This window comes from Petaurus breviceps, unplaced genomic scaffold, assembly GCF_028583685.1.
Source record: "Petaurus breviceps papuanus isolate PSGF00001 unplaced genomic scaffold, PetGlider_PUasm1.0 90842, whole genome shotgun sequence".
Lineage (NCBI taxonomy): Eukaryota > Metazoa > Chordata > Mammalia > Diprotodontia > Petauridae > Petaurus > Petaurus breviceps.
In genome coordinates this window covers 9528393-9549206 of record NW_027187358.1, presented here as the reverse complement: position 1 = coordinate 9549206, position 20814 = coordinate 9528393, and the positions used below count along the sequence as shown (strand labels likewise).

General features: G+C 42.5%; 1 protein-coding gene across 2 annotated transcripts in view; it reads right to left on the bottom strand.

Moving 5' to 3' along the window:
• Positions 1–315: 315 nt before the first annotated feature.
• EPAS1 (endothelial PAS domain protein 1) overlaps positions 316–20814 on the bottom strand; it is a 114121-nt gene continuing 93622 nt past the window's right edge. The window contains exons 8-16 of one of the 2 annotated variants that reach the window (XM_069071625.1): positions 18649–18796; positions 17571–17779; positions 16003–16181; positions 14723–14833; positions 12595–13085; positions 10856–10982; positions 9743–9857; positions 8386–8559; positions 316–2821 (exon numbers count right to left, since the gene is read on the bottom strand). In XM_069071625.1, the coding sequence (XP_068927726.1) occupies positions 2670–2821; positions 8386–8559; positions 9743–9857; positions 10856–10982; positions 12595–13085; positions 14723–14833; positions 16003–16181; positions 17571–17779; positions 18649–18796 (1706 nt within the window). In that variant the 3' untranslated portion in view covers positions 316–2669. The remainder of the gene's footprint in view (positions 2822–8385; positions 8560–9742; positions 9858–10855; positions 10983–12594; positions 13086–14722; positions 14834–16002; positions 16182–17570; positions 17780–18648; positions 18797–20814) is intronic. The other variant, XM_069071626.1, reaches the window with a different exon arrangement.

Below are 20814 nucleotides of genomic sequence, written 5' to 3'. Positions count from 1 at the left end.
AGTCATTAGCACTCTCTTCCTTTTGAACATACTTTGCATGGCCTCATGTACACGTGGTATTTACCAACTCATATACACAATGCTGACCCTCAGTAACACATCTTCAACTCCTCCAGGACTTGAGTTTCATTCATAATCTTTGTGTATCCAAGCCCTAGGACAGTACCGTATAGCAGACACTTAATACATGTTTCTTGAATTGAATTTGTTGAATCATTGCAAACCTTAGTTTTCTAGAAATAATTTAATAAATACTTCATTTTACAATGGTACATCCAATGGTAGATCCATAGTAAGCAAGAGCCACCACAGTGGTAGGATCAGTATACTTTAATAAGGTGTCAGTGGCAAAATACAATTCCTTATAAAGTTAAAGTTCCCATACACTTATAATGTCATCAGTAAGAAGTCAACAATATAATCGTTTCTGAAGTCTCTATGCCAACAGTCAGGTTAATATGAAGCTTAGAAGAGTTCTCAGAGTGTTTTTAGTAAAACTGCAAAGGTAAAAAAAATGCCCTTTTATGAGGAAGCAACAAAAACAGAAATAAAACATGAGTGTATGTGTCAATAACCCTTCAAGTACTCACATAGTATGCAGGTTTGTCAAAGCTGCTTTGTCCAAAGTAAGACTCATCCAACATGGATACTAGAGAAATTAATTCATGTTGCACTTCGATTCCTCTTTAAAGTTAAATTTCCCTTATATTTTTGTTTTGAACAAGTCTTCCCAGGCTCAGCAAATTATGGCCCGTTGTGACTTTTCTCATACTTGTGTTTAATAGTTTTTTCAATGCACCCATCATGACGGAAAAGGTTCTAAATGTTCAGTGTATTCAAACCAAAAAAAGTAAGCTTACCTATATACAGTGAATTCTAGTATTTCTGGAACACTCACCCAGTTACAGTGCTTCCCTTTCTGAGCAAGTCAGTGCAAGTTAGAGAATAGAACACAGAGGAGGCTTGGAAGCTGCCAGGTAGGCTGGTCACCAGTGAGTGGGCAGTTCCAGGGAGGAAACCAGCAGGAATTTCAGCCTTTCTGCCTCTCCCTAGCTGGGTATGGGGTTGCCCTTTGTCCTCCCTCCCAGCTTAGCCTGACCTCAGATTGCCTAGGCTCTTTTGGGTCACAGTGGGCCCCAGCTCCTCCCTGGGTCCTCACCTAGATCCTCAACTCACCTGTGCCCATGCAAAGGTGTCACCCCAAGAGGCTGGCCTGCTCTATACAACAAACCTTGTTTCTGAATCTTGTTACCATGTTCTGTATAACAAACCTCGTTCCTGAATCTTGCTTCCTTTCCTCAATTCACATCAAAGCCATTTTTAATGGCAGTCCTGAAAGCATCCTAATACCTCAGGTGGAATGCCCTTAGAGTCACATCACTCCAGGAACTTGAAGGGCTATGAACTACAACAACAGCAAAACCCTAGAGATTAAGAAAAGTCGTATCTCCCCACCCCCACCCTCAGCTTTCTCCAGCCCTCTCCCCACCCCTCACCCCCTGACATCAGGCCCAGCAGTAATAATAATTAATAATAATAACGTATACATAATACATGCTTAAAATATAAAGGAAATATGTCTTTTAATGCATCAGTGTAATGATTCTGCTGACTCTGACTGACTTGTAGTCAGGCCTAGAGCAGATATGAGACACAAAGGGCTAACAGTAGAGGAGAGACAATTAGCAAGCAATGTTAGTGCCAGCCTCTGGGAAAGATATGTACAATCCTGTAATATCAGCAACACCAGGACAGACAAAATTAACAGTTTTAAAAAAAAAAGCTCTGAAAGTGATCTCTGAGCAGGACTCCATTTCGGTTTTGAAGTTTTTAGATATAACAAAGTACCAATATATATGATAAACACTTAACCCAGATATCAATTTTCTTAAAAAAAAATACAAACCTCAGGTATGCTTTTGTATTATAATAATAATAATAACAATAATAACAATAAAAACACCAACCCACCAAATGGAAAAAAGCCCCCCAAAACAAAACACCACACAATTTAGGAAAACCTACAATGTGCCACTTCACAGATAACACAAACATTGCAGCTCACTCTTCACATTTCTGTTTCCGACAGATGGTATCATAATGAGAATAGTCAGCTTTAAAAAAAAAAAGACATTACATTTACAATATGGTCATTAGTGCTAGGAAGGAGAGAATAGATAACAGGGGACTGAGGGAACCATGAACCACAGTTTGGGAGTAGACTTGTTTTTGATTCACTTATCTTTGGCAGCAACAACACAAAATAATTCTTTGCAATAAAATGGAGCCAAAGTGTTTTCTCTATAGAGGCACAAACACACACCACAGCTCGTTAGTATAGAAATTGCAGAAAAATCCATGGTGACTATAAATTAGAAGTAAAGGGGAACAGGGAAGTAAAATCATATAAACTTTTTAAACATTTTCATTGAAAGAGAGAAAAATACAGTAGCTGAAACAAACATATTTCTCTTTTAAACATGGGTAATAAAGTGAGTAAATTCAGAAAGGCCACTGCTTGGTGATGTAGACAAATTCGACATGTTAAGTACATCTCGTAGAAGTGTTTTGGTGTTAGAAATATAATCTACTTGCAAAAATAGACTTAGAAACTGATGCTGTTGAAAGAGTGTTGGCAGAGGGAGAGGTTGCTACCACTTGGCTCTGGTTCAAGTGGCCTGGTCCAGGGCTCTGAGCAGATCACTCCCTTGTAGAAGCGTGGAGCTGCCGGGGACAGGGACATTAACCTCACAGTCATATCTGGTCAATTCAGGCAGCAAATAAGGTTCAAACGAGGGACCAAGAAGCCGACTTGTCATGCCTGGGGAAAAAAAAGAGAATGAAATCAAACACCTTTGATAAAAAGAACTCTGTTGACTGTACCTTTTTTGAGTGGGTAAAAATATGATTCAATAAGCATTGAATGCCTGCTCTCAGAGTTGTAATTAGGGTGGAGCAGCCTGGGTTTTGCACTAGGGAGGGGGAATGGATACCCAGCCATCATGGTCTCCAACTCTTAAAGAAGTCAGCCTGTGCCGCAGGACAAGACTCTGTTCTCTCATTCATCCTTGGGGTTTTGTGGTCCTCTTTTTTTTTTCTGGGCCTCATTTCCCTCCCAAAGTCCCATGGAGGCACAGCCCAGACTCTCTACAGTAGAAGCTTCCTCTTTTCTTGATGTCTGAGTGTCTTTTTTTTTTTTTGACCCAGCTGAAAGAACTCAGGCTCTCTACCTAGCTTTGTCCTAGGTGTTGTGTGAGATGTGAGAGGAGAAAACTCAGTCTCTTCTGTCGCAAGGAGGTCAGAGTCTAAATAACGATAAAACTAACACAGGAAACAGAAAGCAGTATAAGGTACAATATATATATATATATATATGGGCTAAAAAAATGTGTGGTCCAGACCAGAGATGTCAAATGGGTTGGAAACACTCCCTATGACTGCTGGAAACTGATTAAAATATAAATTAAAATATAATTGGGAAATATTTAACAAAATAAGTAAAAGTACAATAGAACATAGATAATGTTAATATGAGTTTTTCTAAGTCAGCCAACAGGGATTTTATGTGTGGCTCAGGGGCCCTGTTTCCATTTGAGGTGATACTAAGTGCCAGGAGCTCTGAAAACAGACAGCTCAGGTCTGTTGGCTGGTGTGCTCTAGGGAGGCTCTACCCTAAGACCCTGAAGGATGGCAGGTTGGGAAGGGGGAGAGGCTCTGCAGAGCCCCTAGCTCTGCCTCTTCTTGTTCACCATCAGGGAAAGGGAGCAGACCAGTGGCTGACGTGCCCCCTACAACTGTAAGCCTTGCTCCACAGATTCCTTTTCCTATTCTTCAGGAGCCTGATAACATAGCCCTCTGGCTACCCAGCCTTGGAACCATCCTTACTGTTGAGAGAATCAGTTGGATGTTCCACTTTTGAGTAGGTAAAAAAATACAATCCAACAAGTTTTGAGTGCCTGCTCTCAAGGCAAAAAAAAAGACAAATGTGGCTTGGGGATGGGTGGGATATTTGAACTAATTAGACCTCTCTTACATGTTCTAAGTTCTTGTTATGTCTATGACACAAGCCCATTTTTCTTGGCTGTGGATAGAGAACTGGGCCTGGAGTCAGGAAGACCTGAGTTCAAATCCAGCCTTATTAACTATGGCACTCGACACTCATTACTTATGGTATCCTAGGCAAATCAATTGACCACTGTCTGCCTCAGTTTCCGCAACTGTAAAATGGAGATAATTAACCTACCTCGCAGGGCAGCTGTGATAATCAAATGAGATATTTGTAAAGTGCTTAGCTAAAGAGTAGGCACTCTATAAATGCTGATTCCTTTCCCTTGTCCTTCTCATTGTTTACCCAATCACAGAATTTCTGGGATAGAAATGGGACTTGGTGGCTATAGAGTCCAATTCATAACCACCCCTGCCCCCATCAAATCTCTTAAAATCTATTCAGAACATGATCAACCAGCCTCTGCTTGAAGACCTCCAACGATGGGGAACCTACTGCCTCCCAAGGCAGCCCATTCCACCAACACCAGCCTCTTTGCTACCCTTGCCCATGGCACCCTATATTATATGTCCCAACACCCTTCTTCTTCCCTGGCAGTCTCCCAGGCCTGGAATGCTCTCTCTCCTCATCTCCACCTCCCAGCTCGCTTCAAATCTCAGCTAAAACTCCTGTAGGAGTCTGCAGGAGTTCTCTCCCCATACCCTTAATGAGCGTGCCTTCCTTGAGGTCAGCTCCAGTTTACTCTGTCTGTATCTTGTCGGCATGTTGTTTTCTCCATTAGACCGGGCATTCCTTGAGGGCAGGGACTGTTTTTACTTTTCTTTGTATTTTCATTACTTTGCGTAATGCCTGGCATACAGTAAGTGCTTAATAAATGCTTGTTGCTATGACTTGACTTTTGGACACCCGTAACTGTTACTAACAAGCTTAAATTTGTCTCTCTCCAACTTCTACCCCTGGCTTATAGTCCTGCCCTCTAGGGCCAAATAGAACCAATCTAATATTCCCTCTTCCATGTGCCAGCCTTCAAAATACTTGAAGACAGCTATCATGTCCCCCGCTGTCTTCTTTTTTTTCTGGCTAAACATCTCTGGTTCTTTCAATTTATCTTTACATGCTATGAATTCAAGGCCACCCTCCTCTGAATGCTCTCCTCCTTATCAATGTCCTTGTGAAAATGTAATACTCTAAATAATAATAATAATAAATTAAAAAAAATTTTTTAAAAGCAAAAAAAAAAATTTTTTTAAAGGCAGTGAATGGAGCACCTGCCCTAGAGTCAGGAGGACCTGAGTTCAAATACGGCCTCAGACACTTAACACAAAAACTAGCCATGTGACCTTGGGCAAGTCACTTAACCCCAATTACCCTAAAAAACAAAAAAGAAAGAAAATGTGATACCCAGAACTTCTCTTGGGTAGAATGACACTCTCTGCAGAATACTCTGCAGATCTTGCTCCCGGAGGTCTCTAAGGGGCAAAGACTGAGTAGTGGCAATATGGGAAGAGGCCCAGCATCAGCTTAGAGCCCACGACAGGTTCCACGCAGGAGGGTTATGATCTGTTAGCCACTTTATTACAGATGACCCTGATATGGGATAAAGAATTGCTGACCGTGCTGGGAGTATCTGTATGGAACCCCTAATATTCCTTGGGCTGCTCATCACCAGCCACCTACATCAGGAGAAGAAATCTGCAATCACACTGGAGGTAGCACCATCTCTGCTGTGACTGATGGTCTCAGTGTTACTCTGATTCATCTTCACTGCTTTGCATTAGAAGAGACTGTGAACTTTCAAGATGAAGCATCAGCCATCACATGGACCAGACTATGAGACTGTGATTTATTCCTTCTGAAGGGGAGGGGTAGGGGAGGGAAGACCTGGCTTTCCTGGCTTTCAGTTTTCTCCACATTTTTTCCTTTTTCCCTGAGTACTGACCACTCTAGAAGTACTGTCCAGTAAAAGACTTAAGACTTGGACCTTCTGTAAGGGGGAAGAAAGGCCTAGAATTTTGAGTTTTATTCTTCAAAATTTTGTTTTGTTCTGTTTTTGCTTGTTTACCTTGTCTCTCCCTTAGTACTACCAATGCCAGGGAAGGACCGTCTATTAAAAGCCATATAAGCTTTTAAATGGAGAAAGGTTCTCCAGAAGATCCTTATGATCTTGCCACCAAGGACAGGACCAGTGTTTCCCTCCCTCTGATGGCTCTGACTTTCCTGACTCGGCTTCCTCCCCACACACAATACCCACAGGACTTCCTTCAGCCACAATTTTCGTAGTAGTTTCCCTAATGTAGCTTCTTGGTCAAAAGGCATAAAAATCCCTAGCAAGGGGTCATCTGGGATCTCAGACTTGGTGACTGCCTGACATCTTGTGAGTTAGAACACTTTGAGGATACATTTTAAGATGGAGATTAGGGGGCCAAAAAGGACCAGGTGCAGAGCATGCTAGATTAGGGTAAAGAAAACCTCCCCCTTCGTTCAGTCACTCGTGAATGCCTCATTTTGTCCCAGTATCAAACCTGAACTAACAAGACACTGGTACTAGGGCCTCACTGCTTTTCAAGGAAGCCTGTTCAATTGCTAGGTGGCTTTGTTAGAAAATTCCTCCTGGGGCAGCTAGGTGGCAAAGTGAATAGAGCACTGGCCCAGGAGTCAGGAGAACCTGAGTTCAAATCTGGCCTCAGACATTTGACACATTAGCCCTGTGACTTTGGGCAAGTCACTTAACCCCAACTGCCCTCCAAAAAGCAAAAAAAAAAAAAATGAAAAAGAAAATTCCTCCCAATACTAAGCACAAGCCATTCTCCCTGTAACTTCTCACTCACTGACCCTAGCCCTCCAGAGCAGCACAGAAGTCTGCTCCTCCTTTGACATGGAAACCTTCAAGTTCTGGAAAATAGCTGTCATGTCTCCCCTTTGTTTTCTCTTCTGCAGACTCAACAAAGGAATCGTAGGGTTTTGTAACTGGAAGGAACATCAAAAAGCATTTATTAAGCACTTTGTATATGCCAGACATGGTGATCAGCACTAGCAATACAAAGAAAGGCAAAGACAGCATTCCTGCTCTCAAGGAACTCACATTTTTATAAGGGAGACAATGTGAAAGCAGCTATATATGCAAGCTACACATGCAGTGCATATTTATGTCAACACAAGATAGACAAAGGATAAATTTAGAGATAATCTCAGAGGGAAGACAGCAGCAGTGTGGAAGGCCACAAGCAGAAGGTGGGATCTGAGCTGAGTCTTGAGCCAAGGAAGCTAGGAGGTGGAGGTCAGAAGGGAGGTCACTCTAGACAGAAGGGATGTCATACAAGAATTTTAGTATGGTCACCATTCTGCTTGAGAATGAGCACATTGAAAAGGTATAGAGTCAGGAGATAGAATGACACGTTCAAGGAAAAGCAAGATGGCCCTTGACCTTAGAGATCATCTTATTCAACTCTTCATTTTATTGGTGAGACCCAAAGATGAAGTGATTCACCCAAGGCTCCTAATCCAAGGCTTCTATGTTTTCAGTCGATCACATGACATGGTTTCCGAATCTTAACCATCCTAGCTTGTCTTTGTGTGTATTTTCTCTCTAGTTTGTCAATGTCCTTAAAATACAGTGCTTAGTTGAAAAGAACATCGCACAGATGTGCTTTAACAAGAGGGGCTCTTACTTTGTGTGGTCTGAATATTGGACTTCTCTTCATGTAAGCTCATATCTCATTAACTTTTCAAGCAGTTACGTCATACAGACACCATCCACAGGAAGTCACAGAAGGCTGTTATTATAAGGTAGTGCTACGTATGAAACCATCTCCATGGCAGAGACTCAGAATATTTATTAATTTTTTTTCATTCATTCCAGGAATGTCTTTCAAATACTGCCCATGTGCCCAACTCTGTGCTGGACATTGAAAAATTTTATTTATTTATTTTGCAGTACATGCCATTAAAGAAAATAGCAACAAAGTGAATGGTGTTTTTCTAAGTCATTATTTTCATGCTTTTTTTTTGTTTTGTGTTTGGTCCCAAATCAATCAATAATAGTTGATGTTTAAAAAGAACTGCAAGGCTTTCATTGTGCTTTATAAAGTCTATTAGCTCATTTGACCCTCCAAACAGCATAGTGAGCTGGAGAAGACATATTTATCATCTCCAGGTTCCATATGAGGAAACTGAAGAGAATTGAGTGTCATGCTTATGATCATACCACTAATACATCTCAAAGGTGGGATTTGAATCTACATCTCTTGTGAGACCAAGCCTTTCCAAATATTTCTCCACAAATAGGACTCATGAGGCACCATGTCCTTTTCCTAGCCCTCTGGCCTCTTTGCTTTGATTGAGCCCCCTAGATGGGTCTGGGATTATTGGATGACGCTCACCTGATAACTTGTGAACCAATGGTGGGTTGTAATCCTGATAGTGGGGAGCATAAAACTGGGGAGGGTAGATCACTTTCGGATTTTCCCCAGGGCCCACAGAAGTCGGTGGTTGTGGTGGTGGCAGGTGGCTTAGGGGCTGGCTCAGGCCCAGAGCTGGGTTATGGATAAACTCATCTGAAAGAAAAATGCTTGCGATTAAGTATGCTGGGGCCGGTATGGGTGTAGACATCATTCAAATCTGAAGGGAGGGGAACAGGACTGTTAACCCATTGTAATGACCTTTCTCTCTTAGACTGATCACCAAAGCACTATAGTCTAATGAGAGGAGGGCATGTACAGAAGAATACCATCTCAAAATTCTGACCTCCCTGGGGACTCTGCACTTTAGAGACTTCTAAAAGAAGCCATTAAACCTAAACGTGTAAAGGGCGCCTCATTCTTTGTAACTGGCTCATCTGCCAGGTTTGTCTTCCTAAATTGGATTGGGAAGGAGGAGCTCAGAATCCCTGTGCAGGGACAGAATTACAGAACTGAGAACTCAGAGGGGACATAGAGATAAAATAACAGTAATAATAGTTGGCATTTATGTAGTTCTTTAAGGTTTACAAAGGACTGTACAAATATTGTCTCATTTTATCCTTGCTACAGTCCCAGGAGTTGTGTATTATTATCCCCATTTTACAGATGAGAGAACTGAGAAGAGAGGTTAAGTGACTTGCCCAAGTTCATACATCCAGTAGGTGTCAGTGGCAGGATTTGAACTCAGGTCTTCCTGACTGCAGGTCCAGCACTCTATCCACTATGTCAGTGTATTATAGATTAAATGAAAAGTAATACCATTTGCCCAAGATTACTTGGAAAAGGCAGGATTTGAACTTGACATTGTGTCTGTGGCTTTTAAAGTATACCAGATAAGAGCCAGGAATGGACATTTATGACTCTTCAGAAGTGACTTTTGAGGTTGAGTTAGGATCTCAAACTTCCCAAGCAGACAGCAGTTGTGGGATGGGGAGTGGGGAAGCAGGATAGCAGAAGTTAGTACTGTAGCCCTTGTCTGGGTTGGGTTAAGTAGACCATTTGGAAATCAGCATAGAGGACATCAGAACATTTCACCGGGTCTGCCTGCCTTTTCAAAAGTCATGAGTACTCTGACTAGAAACAATGCTTTATATTTTGTTAGTCTTAATATTCTACAAGCCTTTCATGTCTATGATCTTTTCTGAGTCCTACAGTGCCCTGGTGAGGGAGGCAGGGCAGGGAAATAGGCCTCACACTTATATACAACATATATACCCCGTCTCAGTCTAGTTCTCTTTCTACCAGACCATTGGGGGTGATTTAAGGTTGGGCCACTTACCATTGAGGACACTCAGATTCAAGGATTTCTCCGGCATTAAGGAACAGTTTCCACCTTTGAGACTCTTCATCCTTTTCCACATCAGGGGAGGAGCACTATTGCCAGGCAAATCTCCCTTAGGATCAGAGAGCAGAAAACCCACGATTGAGCCAAGGGAAGAGAAGACAGGTACCTCAGAGAAGTTTGCCAAGAACAAGGGGGTGGCAGAACTCCATCAGGTCATTCTAGCTGTCACTGGGATCCATCAACCCTGAGGCAACCAAAGTCAGTGGATGGGTTGGGCAGCCTGACCTCTACTTCCCATGCAGAAATAGCACTGCACCAGCACAGAAGACTCGTAGCTTGAGGGCAGTGGGGTCCATCTGCACACACCATCATTCCTTTCTTTCCCCTTCTGCCCAGCAGGTAATTATGAGACAGCTCCAGCTCAAGCTGGGAGAAGTCAAGCATTACCTCCTTCCCTCCTTCACCTCATGGTGCTAATGTGATCACTGACGGGCATCTCAGCAGAGACTGACACCAGTCAAAAAGCATCAGAACTTCTCCTAGCAGAGTATTTATTAATCAAGCATTTGCCAAACACCTCACCTTGTGCTGGACAAGGGAGGAGAAGACACAAAGCCAGGAAGGAGGTACTTCCTTTACTTTTATAAGTTTTATTAATTCCTTTTTTTGGTTTTACTTTACACTCATTCCTAGATATATACCACAGTGGGCCATCTACACCCTGGCCCCACTGCAATGTCTTCCCTTATGAGAGAGAAAAACAATGGTCTAGCCAAACCAGTGGACGCACTAACCACATTTAACATCACATGCAACATTCCACAACCAAAGCCCCTCACCTCTCCAACAAAATAAAGGATGGACATTTCGTCATTTCTTCTAGGAGTTACTTTAAACACAGGTACAGGCCCAGATGTAGACACAGCCACAGATACAGACTCAGACAGAGATATAGACACATACAGATATACAGGCAAACACTGAGATATATACATATATACATACAGAGAGACACACACAGATACTGCATACACACATACTCATGTATGCATACACGTATATACACATACACACCTTCTCCTATGGCCAAACTTATGGCAAACTCACCCCACTCATGTCCTGAAAGTTTTGTTCTTCATACTCCAGCTGCCGCTTCATCTTCAGCTTGTTGGAGAGGGCAATCACTGCTGGGTTCATTTTATCTGGGCCTCGTGGCCCCAATCCCTTCACCAAACTGTCAGGGGTAAAAGGGGACAGAGTAGTCTGTTAGCTAAGCAGGTGAGTCAAACCACTGGCTTGGGAGTCAAAAGGCTTGGGTTGTAGTGCTGACTCTGGTAGGGAATTCACTGAATTTCTTTTGGCTTCCGTTGACACATCTGTCAAATAGCGGGGGGATTGAACTGGGGGATCTATCTCCAAGGTCCCTCTAGTACTAAAATGTATGATTCCATAATACTAAAAGAGCAGGGATACTAAGTTTTGAAGTGAAATAAGTGGGACTCTGGTAAGACATTAAAAATACAAACAATAAAAGCAAACCCACCATGAGTGATTCTGCTTTCCCCTCCATCCATTTCCTCTACATTTCTAAGGCTCCTTTAACTGCAAACTATACAGTCAGCCTAAGCACAGGCAGAGCCACTGAGTGGCTGGTGAGACCTGAGGGTCGGTGGGAAGTTCCTCCCTCATGCCACCTAGCAATGATATTCTCCTCATTCTTCTTTCTGCCTGAAATTCTACCACTAAGAACTGGGTTTAAATGCTCTTTTAAAGTTCAAGTACCTCTGAAAATAATCATGATAATGATGATGACTTTTATACATATATATGTACATATATATCTCTATCTTTAAGATCTGCAGGTGCTACATAACTGTAATGATACAAATAGTATCTTGTTTGATTGAAAAGGCAACATCCAAGACTCAGTAGTTATCAGTGACTCACCCTGTAGTAACAATTTGTTTGATCAACTCAGAGATTTCAGCAATGCAGTGAGAATGATCCCACTGAGGCCATGAGTTATAATGGATAGGTTGATGACTTTTGGAACCCAGACTTTGGGGAGATGTCACTGTGGTGGGAGCCTTGAGCTGCTTGGGGATAGCATGGTAGCTCTGGGTACTAGGGTGAGATACCAAAAAAATGGGACGACACAGAAAGTGGAGATTGGTGTCACCAAAGACAAGCTTTGCCTGCTTTGCTATATATAATAATACACAACTTTTGCAACAAAGAGACCTTTGAAAATGGTGAATTACTCTAAAAGCATAAATTGTCATTAGTGTTCAAGCTGGCCTCAAGCAAAATGTTTATCTTCTGGGGAGCCAGCTTCTCCTTTCCATGAGTCTTCCTGGAATTCCTTCTATATTCCTCATTTTAGATATGCAGGGTTCTCATGTTCTCACCTATCCCCTCTTCCCCTACTCTCAGAAAAGATCAGTTACTGATGCTTTTGCTGAGAATAAACAAATAAACGTCACTGTCCTTCCTCTTTCCCTGTGAGATTTGCATTTTAAGTGTTATCTCAGGCTGTGGACTAAAAGGGTTTTGGGGTTGTTTTTTTTTTTGCCTTTTGGAGGGCAATTGGGGTTAAGTAACTTGCCCAAGGTTACACAGCTAAAGTTTTGTACTAAAAGTTTTAAGGGACTTTGGGCACAGAAGTGCAGAGAAGTAGTCCCAGACTACTGGGAGACATGCTTTTCAAGGATCAAGTGTCTTTCACAATGACCCTGAAATCTTTCCTACCAGGGTGGCTACACATAAAGCCACCCCTCATTAATACTTTTAGTTTTCTTTGCAATAACAATTTTCTTTGAATAGCAATAACAAGCTGGACATGTTACCTTTTCTTATACATTGAGATATTGGGTGGTGGCAGAGGGGGCCCCGAGGGAGATCTCCTTAAGGATTTGGCATATTGATCCGCTAGTGTCCACTTTATGGGTCCATACTCTAACGGTGGATCAGGGGGCCACTGAGTATTGGACCTCCCTCCCATGGAGGAGAGTGGGGTATTGGCAGGCCCATAGCATGGGGGTAGGGTCATTTTGCTCCCGCCATCAAAGAATATGAATGACATTGGCTGGGGGTCCAGGTCTGACTTCTTGCTTTCCATCTGATGTTGGTACTTGTCCAGCATGAAGGAGTTATGGGAGGATGTTGGGGCCAGGGGCTGGAAGATGCTGGTCATGGTACTGAAATTGGCCTGAGGGCTGGGCTGAACATTCTCCAGTGGGGGACGTTCCTCTTGGCAGATGGGGCTCAGTTGAAAATCTTCCCCATCCATGGGGATGTAGGGTGCCAGTGTCTCTAAGTCCAGCTCATTGAAGTCCGTCTGTACAGAAATACGGAGAAAGGATAACAAGAGTCTGAAGAAACTGTGGTTCATTCTCACAGCCACCATCCTGGACTAGACTCTCCTCATCATTTGTAATCTGCCTTTCTGGCAGATTCTGCTTCTCTGCCTCTAGGCTCCCCTCCTCCATTCCATCCTGCATCCTACCACCAAGGCAATCTGCCTGAAATGTAATTTGACAGCAAACATTTTAGGCACCATCCCCCGCCCCAACCCCAAGCCATTCAGTTTCCTCTTATGTCTTGTCTTCTCCCATTAGAATGTCAACTCCTTGAGGGCCGGGACTATTTTTCTTACTGCTTGTATCTGTATTCCCAGAACCTGGCACAGTGCTAGGTATACAGCAAGTGCTTAATAAATACTTGTTAAGTGACTGACAGGCACCTACTAAATGTACATCAGTGTGTTAGGGCTAGGGGTGAGATAAAAATGAAAAACAGCATAACGCCAGTCCTCAAGAAATTTATAGTCTAATATGACAACAATGGAAGTCTAATTAGAAAATGATGAATGTCTTAAGAGGTGTAGAATAGAATGATTAGAGAAGTTCAAGGAAAGAGGTATCTAGGTATCTCAATGGAGAGACTGTTTGGGCTTGGAGTCAGGAATATCTCAGCTTAAATCCTACCTCATGGACTTAACTAGCTGTGTGACCCTGGACAAGTCACTTAGCCTCTACTGGCCTCAGTTTCCTCAACTGTAAAATTTGAATAATAACAGCACCTACCTCACATAGTTGTTTAGAGGATCAAATAAGATAATATTTATAAAAGCACTAATCATAGTGGCTGGCACATAGGTGAGATACATGTGTGTATGTATATATATATGTATATATACACACATACATACACGTATATATATATATATACACACATACATACACGTATATATATATATGTATATATGTATATATGTATATGAAAAGGCTTATTCCCTTCCCTTCCTTCCCTAAAGGAAGTTCTACATCTACGATCCTATGATTGGATAACCTCTTGCTGGAAGAGGGAATCAGGGAAGGCCTCATGGAGAAAGTGGTGCCTAAAATGAATCTTGGAAGAAGATAAGGATTTCAAAAGGGGGAGATAACAAGGATAGGGATGAGGATGAGAATCTTTTCTAGGCATGGGAAATAGCTTGGGCAAATGCACGGAGACAACACTGAGCAGAACCAGATCAGGGAACAAAGAATGGAGTATAGAACATGAGAAGGACTGTAAGATGAAATAAACTGAAAGGGAAGGCTGAAGCCAAGTCATGAGTGACTTTGAATATCAGGATAAGGAGTTTGTATTCTACTGCACAGGGAGCCCCCACCGGTCTTTAAGCAGGAAGCTCAGGCGTTGACATGTCAGACCATGCACTAAGATTACTCTGCTGTGGATTAGATAAAGGAGAGACTGGAGACTGGAAGAATATTTAGGAGATGATTATAATAGTTCCCAGGCAAGAGGTGATCAGGGTCCTAACCAGGGTGGGTGGTCAGGAGAGGACAAAAAATGGTGCAGTTCACTTTCATCAAGTCATTTCCCTGCTTAAGACCCGTTGGGGTGTTACTGGATTCAGAAAGCCCCTGATGAAGGTGAAGGTGGGAATTTCTCCTTCTGGGTACTCACCTGGGTGTTACATTGGTTCTTGGATTCCGTATCCATAGCAAAAAGCTTCTCTATCACTTCCATCTTCAGATTTTCATCCAGAGAGCTATAATAATCTCCTGGGCTGCTTGGCTGTGGGAGAAGGATAGGGGAGAAGAAGATAGAAAAAGGAGATTAATTATTAGACAGTTGATCAGCTCGCTCCCTATCAGGCAAGGGGTCTTAGACCATGGTTGTCGGGAAACCTTAATGCCAGGGTCCTTATTGGTTTACATACATCATCTCTTATGGTGTGTTTAGTCTGGCTTATATGATTTAGTGTTTCTTTAATTTATGTGGTTTTCTCATTGTTTCATGTGCATGAGCCCTCTCTCTCCCATGAAATTGTAATGGGGCAGGTGGAGAGGGGAAGGGCCCATGTCAGCTACCGCCTCTTGGTCTCTAACATAGAGTAGGTACACAATGGCTCTTCAATCCATACTTGTAGACTGAGGTAGGGTTCTGAGTAAGGGCTGCCAATTAGTCCAGTTGTCTACATTTTTCCTGTTTGTGTCATCATAAAGCAAAGAGAGGACAAGGGCTACTGTAAGCTGGAATTGTCCCTAGAACAATGCCATCCTTAGGAAGTAGGGATTGTGGTTCTTACTAAAAATGTTTTATGATGAAGTGTGAGCAATCTGGGGGCCTCTCAAAAGTTCTTACTAAACATGAGATATTAATGATAATAATTTTGATAAAATCATTAGCCCTCTTAAAAACAGACCCTCCTTCTAAGAGGACCTCCCTAGTCCCCCACTAACTGGAAATAATCTTTCCTGCTTCAGACCTTGTATTTATTTGTACCCATCATTCACTTGGCATATTCTAACTTGTATTACAGTTACATCTTTTATTAGACTGTAAAGCCCCATGAAGGCAGGGGTGGTCTTATTTAACCTTATTTCTCTCCTGAAGCCTAGCAATCTCTCCTATAAAAAGCTAGGTGGCACAGTGAATAGATCACCAGCCCTGGAGTCAGGAGGACCTGAGTTCAAATCTGGCCTCAGACACTTAACACAAAAACTAGCTGTGTGACTTTGGGCAAGTCACTTAACCCCAATTGCCCTCCAAAAAGCAAAAAAAAAAAAAAAGTAGTAGCTTAGCTCATGTGTATAGAACTAAATTGTTCAACAAGCAGCCTGAGGCTGTCAAAGGAAAGAAGTAGATAATGGAGTAGAGAGGGGCCTAAATCTCTCCTTCCCACTTTGCACTTGGTTGACCTGCCGTCTACTCAATAATTTCTGGCTTGATTCGCCTCCTACCGTGGAGCAGCTACTGTTGCTGCTGGCACTAGGGGTGGTGCTGCCAGGAGGGGCCATCTGAGGTACAGTGAATGAGGCCTCACTCTGGGAACTGCAGCTCTTCATGTCTCCAGGCCAGGGCTGGCTTGAGGTCAGAAGGGCTTTGTTGTAAGTAGATGATTCTTCAAAGCTCTGGTTTCCTGTAGAGATAAGGGACAACAGTCAGGGTAGGTTTGCTCTAACTTAACTCATCTTGATCATGAATATACACAGGAGGGGGGTGGGGGCAATCTCAAACTACAAAGGAAAGGAGGTAAAAAGTCCTGTTAGGTAGATGGGTGGTCATGGGGTTCCCTTTGACAATTTAAATTTGTGAATTTAAATTGTATGTGTGTGAGAGACAAACAGAGACACACAGAAAGACAGTGACAAAAAGAAAAGATTAGTCTTAAGAAAGATTCTTCATTACTATAGGATTCCTTTAAATGGAGATCTCTCTTCTGCACATAATTATATAGGGCAGGAACCTATTGAATTAGTGTCTCTCTTTCAAAGAACAATTAGAAGTGAAGGTGAAGAGATATAAGAAGAGTATTGGGCAAGTCACGTAGCTTCCTCCTCTCTTTAATAGGGTGGCTAGGGCACTGAATTCAAATCCCACCTAAGGCTTGCTAACAGTGTGACCCTGGGTATGTCACTTAAATTCTCTGTGCCTCAGTTTCTACATCTGTAGAAAGAGGTGGAGGGACTCAATGCCCTTTAAGGGTTCTATTAGCTCTACATTTGTGGTCCTATAATAAAATGAGAGGGTGAGACTAGATGGTCTCCAAAGTTCCTTTTAATCCTAAAATTCAAAGAGTATAGCTTAGTGTAGGATGAAGTTTTTACACAGAGATCCCAGTGCTGAGTCCACACTCCTCAGAGACTCGAGAGAGCAAGAAAGCTCCCATTCCCTCGACCCATGTGAGCCAAAATATTGAGAGTAGCACTCTTTGTAATAGCAAGGAGCTAGAAACAAGGGAGATGCCCATTGATTAGGGAATGGTTGAGCAACCAGTAGTATGTGAGTGTAGTAGCATATGATTGTACCGTAAGAAATGATGACTATGGGAAGATTTATATAAACTGATACAAAATAAAGCAGAGCCAGGACAACAACATACACAAAAAGCACAACAATGTAAACTGGAAGAATAACATCAGAAACCAAAACCTAACACTGTAATTATAACGACCAGGGTTGGCCCCCGAGAGAGCCATGATAATCTACTTCCTTCTCTTTTTTCAGAGCTGTAGGACTGTGGAAGCAGAAGACAAGGCACTATCAAGCTTGACTGACGCACTGGTTAATATTGTGAAGCTGCTTCCTTATTTCCTCTCTTTTTAAAAAAAATAATGGATAGTTCTTTGGGTGGGGGAGAGTGGAAGACTATATTAGGAAATTAAGGTGACATGAGAACAAAAGATGTCAATAAAAATTTCAATTAAAAAAAAAAGAGAGAGAAGCATGTTCAAGGTGGCCAAGGAAAAACGAAAGCTACCCTTGCTCGGGCTCTTCTAGGTTTCTTGTGCAGGTGGGAGGTACTGACCAAAGTCCAGAGAAATGATGGCATCTCCTGGTGTGGGCGCCAGTTGCGCCAACTCTTCGGGCTCTTCCTTGAGCTTGGTAAATAGGAAGTTACTCTTCTCCGACACAGGGACTTTGGTGTCAAAGAGACTGTTCATGGCCATCAGGTGGGGCTTGAACAGGGACTCAGTCTGGTCCATGGAGAACACCACATCATTCTTCTCGATTTCACTAATAAAATGAAAAAGAGACTTCAAGTCCCTTTTTACAGAGGCAGCATGGCGGAGGGGATATCAGGAAGACCTGGGCTCAAATCTTGCTTGGGACATTTACTGTGTGGCCATCTGCAAGTCATTAATCTCTCTGAGACTCAGGTGACTCCCTGACTTGTTGTCTAAGTTATAATGGGTTGGGATCTGTGGTGGTTGCAGGAATCCCTTTATCCACAAACTCACAGATCCTTCAAATATGTTTTCTTACAAGAAATGTTGAAGTGTATGGCTGTCCCTGAACCCCAGATTTCCTGACTGCTCTGACTCTGGATACTCTCAGCAGGTAGCAAGGGGAAGAACAGAACCTGTTTATCTGGGTTCTTCAAATAACTGTGTAATTACCTGTAGCCAGGGAGGTGATTACAATCATAACATCCTCCAAACACAAATCTACTGTGAAGGCTGCTTTGTCCACTGTCCATACACAGGCTTGAGTCTCTAGTTGTCTGACATCAGGATTTCAGGAATGGTTTTTGGGGACAGAATGTCTTCCTGGTACTACCTCCTCAGTTACTAAAGATACTAGCTAAAGAATTTCCACCTTCCCTTTCCCAGAAAGTAGCTCTCATTCCCCTCTCTCAACTTCCTCTCCACCCTGTGTCACAGACAATGCACATTGTAACAAAAATAAGGTGGGGATGGGAAAAGAGGGTGTAGAAATTAAGTCTGGAATTCTTAATTTGCCATGAATGCTTTTAGGTCCTGAGGTCTGCCCCTGGTGTGGGACTTCACGTGTTTTAAGTATTCTAAGTTTCTCAAGACTTAAGAATGCTATGGGTCCATCTTTTGGTTACCAGGCCCCCTCAGAGGAGTTTTAGAAGAACTCACCTCAGGACATAGTTAACACAGATGATGCACTGGGGCTGCAGGTTTCGAGTGTTGTAAATGACAGTCCCTTGGGTTTCCAGCCACACATACCCACCATGCTTGGCGAGCATCCGGTATTGGCCACTGATCACCTGACCTTTGGTACACACTGAAGACAAAATGAGAATCAGAGGTCAGTGGACTAGGCAGAGTTTGCAATACAGGTAGAAGAACTCATGGTTTGATAGGAAGAACACAGAATATTAGAGTTGGCAGGGACCTTGGTCCAATGCCATCATTTTACAGATTGTTCAAACAACAACGAACATTTCTTAGGAGGTTTCAGTGAGCCAGGCATTTTGCTAAGTGCTGGTGATACAAAAAAAAAAGGGGGGGGAGGCAAAAATGGTCCCTGTCCTCAAGGAACTTAACGAGGGAGACAACACTCCAATAATTAGGTATATTCAACATACATACAGAATAGTTAGGAGGTAATTCAGTGGGGATAGATCTAGCACCCAAGGGAACCAGGAAAGGCATCCTTCAGAAGATGGTATTTGAGTTGAGTATTATAGGGAGCCAGAGATTGTAAGAGGCAAATGAGAGATGAGGAGGAGATGATAGCTTTTTGAGCAGGGAAATGAAATATGAAATATTGTGAAGACAGAAATGACAGTCAGGCAATGCACTGGATGTGTGGTGTGAGGGAAAATGAGGCATCGAGGATGATACTTGGGTTTCAGACCTGGGTCACTGGGAGGAGAGTGATGTGTCCTTGACTGCATTAGGGAAATTCAGAAGACTGGAGGGTTTGGGGGGGAAAGATGGTAAGTTCTTTTCTTTTTTGGACATTGAATCTAAGATACTTATGATGTGGGTGTCCCACCCACAAAGTCCAGGAGGTATTTGGTGATGTAGACTAGGGCTCAGGAGAGAAACTAGGGGTACATATAGAGATCCCACATCTGTCACTTACCAACAATGGGATCTTGAGTGAACCTCTTTAAGATTCAGATTCTTCATCTACAAAACAGAGGGGTGGAACTAGACTTTCTCTTAAATTCCCTTCTAGTGCGACATCAGTCATCCTGTGTCTCTAGGCTGTTTTGTTTTAAATTCAAGTACCTAACACTGACTTACCATGTAGCCCAAAACTATTCATTTGACTTCTCTGGGAAATCAACTTGCTCATAGGTGAGAAAAAAAAAATAGTGGCGCCACCTCTACCTGCCTCATAGCAATAAATGAGATCAGAATCCTTAGAAAAGCAGTCTCTATTTAAAGTGGTTTTCTAAGAAATAGTGCACCAGGCTATAAATTCTGCACAATTTATGGCTCCTCTTAACAAAATTTTAATAATAAAAACATATCAATTTCTGATTCACGAGCATGGACAGAAAGGGAACTGAGGAGGAATGGGGTGGGGTGGGGAGAGTATCTGAACTGTAAGAAAACATATGATCCAAAGGCCTTTTCCTTTGGCCATGGCGCACATCCTAGAATTTTTTTCCCCTAGAAGCAGTAATAAATTAATCTCCCAGAGATGTCTCCCTGATAAAACCTGCTCTTTTCTAAGTACAAATAGTCTTGTCTTGAGTTTCTTTTAAAAATGTACATTATTGCTCCCCCAATTCTCTCAACATTGCCTTTGCATTGGACTTCATTACAGAAATACCTAGACCCATTGATCTCTTAGCCCTTGCAGGTCCTACATAATACCGTAGGGTATGGAAGGTCCTAGGGACAAGGTATGGAAATACGTAGGAATATTGTAGTCCCACAGCCCTCCCTAGGTGCCAGATCAGGTGGATGAACTTATGCTTTTAACCTAGGTTTGGGTGTTTTGTGGGCAGTGAGGTTGAGTGGAAAGAACCCTATGGCTAGCCATGGGGAGACCTGGGTTGGAATCCTGGCTTTGCCCCTTATTAGCTGTGTGACTGAGCAAGTCTCCAGGGTTCACCTCTCCAAGGTTTCATATCTGTAAAAAAAAGGGAATAATGATACTTGCCACAGAAGACAGTTATGGAGAAAAAGCTTGGTCAACCTTAAAGTGTTTATGTATGTGTGTGCATACACACATATATATGTACATATACATACATATATAAATAATAACCACATAACTATGCTACTGGGGCAGTGTCTTGGGAAGGTCGCAGGCACACAAATTAGGAGGTGGCCCAGGTT